The 4,581-nt window shown below is 49.5% G+C and overlaps 1 protein-coding gene across 1 annotated transcript in view; it reads right to left on the bottom strand.

Annotated features, from left to right (window-relative positions):
* Nucleotides 1-4,581, bottom strand: part of LOC106811213 (fatty acid synthase-like) — a 30,974-nt gene that overhangs the window by 22,101 nt on the left and 4,292 nt on the right. The window contains exons 4-6 of the mRNA XM_014814769.1: nt 1,563-1,736; nt 774-974; nt 531-657 (exon numbers count right to left, since the gene is read on the bottom strand). Of these exons, the coding sequence (XP_014670255.1) occupies nt 531-657; nt 774-974; nt 1,563-1,736 (502 nt within the window). The remainder of the gene's footprint in view (nt 1-530; nt 658-773; nt 975-1,562; nt 1,737-4,581) is intronic.

Here is a 4,581-nt window from a genome sequence, read left to right as displayed (position 1 = left end):
CTACTACTACTACTACTACTACTACTGCTACTACTACTACTGCTACTACTACTACTGCTGCTGCTGCTGCTAATCGTACGGGGACTTCACACTAGAAGTACTGCTGCTAATCGAGTGCTGCTGCGAATAAATAAAAGCGAGATATGCAGCAGCTAGTGCAGCTGCCGAAGTCCTGCATAGTATGAAGCATTTGTGCGTGCGCGCGTGCGTGCGTGTGCGTGCGTGTATAGCTGGTAAGCGCGTTTGAGGTTTTCACCGGCTGCGTATATGCTTGCATAATACGACCTTATAAGTTATACGCGGAAGCGGTGCAATGTTGTGTAACGTATACAGCTGCCGAGGAAACTCAATACGCCGTAAGGGGCTGGCTTGTTGTGTGCGTGCGTGCGTGTGTGTGTATGTGTGTGTGTGTGTGTGTGTGTGTGTGTGTGTGTGTGTGTGTGTGTGTACCTCTATAGCCTTATAATTTATATCAATCACTAATCCACGCCCAACTATATCGACCGAGCCCTGTGTGGTGAGACGCCTACGCACCCTGTTCCTTAAATCCATCTGTGTTGGACTTGGAGTGAATGATAGTCACGTGGGCCCTCCTTGCCGATGCTCTCCGCTGCAGCAGAACTACCACAGCGCCCTCTGCCTTGCCGTAGCCATTTCCTAAAGATTAGAAACCAAACTTCACCAGGCGAACTCGACTCGAAGGTTTTCCCGCGCGTTGAATTAGGATTCGAGGATTTGAATGAGGATTTACAAATGTAGATGGCGTTGCTCACCGGCTGCGTCGAATGACTTGCACACGCCATCTGGTGACAGCATTCCCAATTTATGATACTGCAGCGAATGCTGTGGCTTCAGGTTCAGGTTGACTCCACCGACTATAGCAGAGTCACACTGGCCGCTTCTGATAGCGGCTACAGCATTGTCCACGGCGTACAGACTGGAGGAGCATGCAGTGTCGATCGCGTAGCTAGGACCTGTAGAAGCAACAACAACCGCGGAAACCGCACTGCGTAACGTAATCTGCACGGTAAACACTCGTTTCCATCCCTCAAACCGCCCTCGGTCGTCTCCGGTGTGCACGTTGAACTATGGTTAAACTCCGCTTAATTGGCTTTAAAATTGCGCCTTGTTTACTAATACTAATAGCCACCACTAATATACACCAACTTACGCTATCTATTCGATTCGAAACGGTGAAAATAGAGCTTGGAATACGTCTTTTACGGGCAAGGGCGGTTTGGGAGACGGAAACAATATGGATATGGCCCAGTCATATGTATTTAATACAAAAGTGCAATGCAGGCAAACCAAACCAAAGATGAATAAGGCATCTAAGAACTCAAACAAAGACGAATAAGGCATCTAAGAACTCAAAACTTAATTTTAAAATATAATACAGTCAAATAAACGGAGTTTAACCTGCACACCGGAAACGACCGAGGGCGGTTTGAGGGATGGAAACGAGTGTTAAATATCTTAATAAATTAAATATCTCTCACCTTTGAGATCGAAATAGAAGGAGAGTAGGTTGGATAGCATTGATCTATGTAAATATCTCTTACCTCTGAGATCGAAATAGAAGGAGAGGCGGTTGGACAGCATTGATCTACGCGATCCCGTCAACGTTTCTCCGGACACGGTGTCAGCTTCCAGACTCCACACCTCGTGAGCCTCGCTCATCGATGCGCCGACGAACACAGCCGTCCGGCTGCCTCGCAGCTCGAGCGGGTCGCAACCTGCAGCGAGAGAGAGGGAAATGGGTAGAGGGAGAGAGGGGGTAGAGAGAGAGAGAGAGAGAGAGTAATTGAAAGAGGGAGAGAACGAGAGGAAAAGAGAGGAAGAGAAAGAGAGGAATAGAGAGAGAAAGAGAACGAGAGAGAGAGAGAGAGAGGACGAGAGAGAAAGAGAGATGTACAATTTATTAACCCTAACCTTGCGTTGCTTGAGCCTTTTACAATCACGTGTGCATTGGCACCACCAAACCCGAAGGAATTGATGCCGACAAAGCAGCCCCTGGGCAGTGGCGTAGAACTGGTCACCACCTGAAGCTTCCCATTTCGCAGACCTGGAACGTCTGGATTCGGCTGACTGTAGTGCAGGTTTCCCGGTATAACCCCCTCCTCCATCGTTAGGATGACCTTCGCCATTGCAGCGAGACCTTTGCCCGAGAACAAAAAAGTTATTCTCGCTGATGATTGGCAGAGGGCACGCGACCGAGGCGCCATCTTACCACGTATCCTCATCGCTAAATTAATTTAATTGTCTTAATCAGAATAAACCGAAGATAGAAGAATGATGGAAGAGTAGTCGAATTAATAACAGAAAACAAACACAACAAATCACGTTAACTTAAATCGAAAAAGAATAAACAGAGTAAATAATAGCTGCGTTCACACGTATACACGGCTTAATCCCCTCTCTCTTCTCTCCCTCTCTTCTCTGTCACCCCTTCGTTCCGCTCCTCATCCCTCTTTCCAACTTACTCCTCCTCTTTCTCCTCTCTCTACCCCCCTCTCTCCTCTACCCCTCTCCCTCTCTCTCGCTGGCAGGCTGCGAACCCGCTCGAGCTGCGAGCACCGCCGGATCGGCTGTGTTCGTCGGGCGCCTCGATGAGCGATGGGCTTACGAGGTGTGGGAGTCCTGGAAGCTGACACCGCGTTGTCCGAGAAAACGTTGAACGGGATCGCGTAGATCCCAAAATGGCCCTTGTCCAACCGCCTCTCCATTCTATCGATCTCAGAGTCAGAGAGTTTACCACTACGACTCATGTTCCACACCGCCTCTACTTCTAGTTTCGCACTCAGAAGTTGAGCAGATATGTTTAACTTTATTAAAATGAAATCTAACACTCGATTTCCATTCCTCAATACCGCCCTCGTTGTATTCCGGTGTCGGCAGGTTAAACTCCGTTTATCCTGACCTCCGTATATATTTAAAATTACCGTTTTGAGTTCTTAAAGAGTGCTTAATTCGTCTTTGATTGAGTTCTTAGAGTTCCTTATTCATCTTTGGGTCTTGGTTTGCCCTGAACATTGCACTTTTTAATTAAAGTACATATATGGCCAAATCCACATTCGTGTTCCCGCCTGCCCAAACTGCCCTCTCGCCCGAAAAGACTAGTTCCAAGCTCCTTTGTAACCGTTTCGAATCTGATGATAGCGTAATGTTAATGGTGGCATATTATACACGCATATGCCCCGCGCAATTTTAAAATTAATTCAGCCATATTAAGCGGTAAGTTTAACCAATAGTTCAAAACGTGCAGCAACCGGAGACGACCGAGGGCGGTTGAGGGATGGAAACGAGTGCTGTACCGTGCAGATTACGTTACGCCAGTGCGGTTTCCGCCGTTGTTGTGCTTCTACAGGTCCCTACTACCGCGACGACAACTGCAAATGCTCACTCCGTCTGTACGCCGTGGACAATGCTGTTAAAGCGTCTATCAGAAAGCGGCCAGTGTGACTGCTGCTATAGCGGGCTGAGTCCCAACCTGAACGCTGAACCACAGCATTCGCTGCAGTATCATAAATTGGGAATGCCTGTCACCAATGGCGTGCAAGTCATTCGACGCAGCCGTGAGCAACGCACATCTGACATTTGTAAATGCTCATCGAATCCTCAGAATCCTAATTCAACGCCGCGGGAAAACCTTTCGAGTGCGAGTCGCCTGGTGAAGTTTGGTATTCTAATCTTAGGAAATGGCTACGCAAAGGCAGAGGCGCGCGTGGTAAGTTCTGGGCTGTCACGGAGAGCATCCGGCAAGGAGGGCCGCACCGTGACTTAGCATTCACGGTCCAAGCCACCACAGATGGATTAAGGAACCGGGTGCGATGACGTCCTCACCCACACAGGTGCATCGGCATCGATATATGTTGGCGTTGGATTAGTGATTGATATAACATTATATAGCTATAAGAGGACACACAACACACAACACACACAGCACACACACACACACCACCACACACACACACAGGCACACCACCACACAGGCACTCACGCGCTCGCGCGCAGCACACAACAGCACACACACACACACACGACACATCACACACACACACAGCAGCACACACACACAACACACACACCAGATCGATGAGCGAGACTCTGACGGACGATGACAGGGCGCGAGAAGCCCGAGTGCGAGCGCATACGAAAGTCTGTTCAGTAATTTTATAATCGGAAGTGCTCGTGCGCGTCGCGGTTGCCATGACGACTGACTCTCGTCACGCAGGCATCACGTACCCGGCCGGGGCGATGCAGGAGCGACTGCTACGGGAGGTGTACGGCGAGGCGGGGGTCGATCCGGCAATCGTAGCATAATGTAGAAGCTCACGGCACCGGCACTAAGGTCGGCGATCACACAGGAGCTCAACGCCGTTCACCGTGAAAGTTCTTTCTGCGAGGCCTCGCAGGGGGCGCTGCGAGTCGGGTTCGGCTGAATCCAACATGGGGCACGCCGAGGCTGCTTCCGGTAGGGAAAAGCGGTGACGATAGATATAGAATAGAAGAGATACATAGAAGAGATGCATAGAATGTCTAGTCTGTGGTCCATACATACCCGTCAGTGATTGGTTTCTT

The sequence above is a fragment of the Priapulus caudatus genome, unplaced genomic scaffold (genome assembly GCF_000485595.1).
Source record: "Priapulus caudatus unplaced genomic scaffold, Priapulus_caudatus-5.0.1 Scaffold516, whole genome shotgun sequence".
Taxonomy (NCBI): domain Eukaryota; kingdom Metazoa; phylum Priapulida; class Priapulimorpha; order Priapulimorphida; family Priapulidae; genus Priapulus; species Priapulus caudatus.
This window is presented reverse-complemented; position numbering and strand designations above follow the sequence as displayed.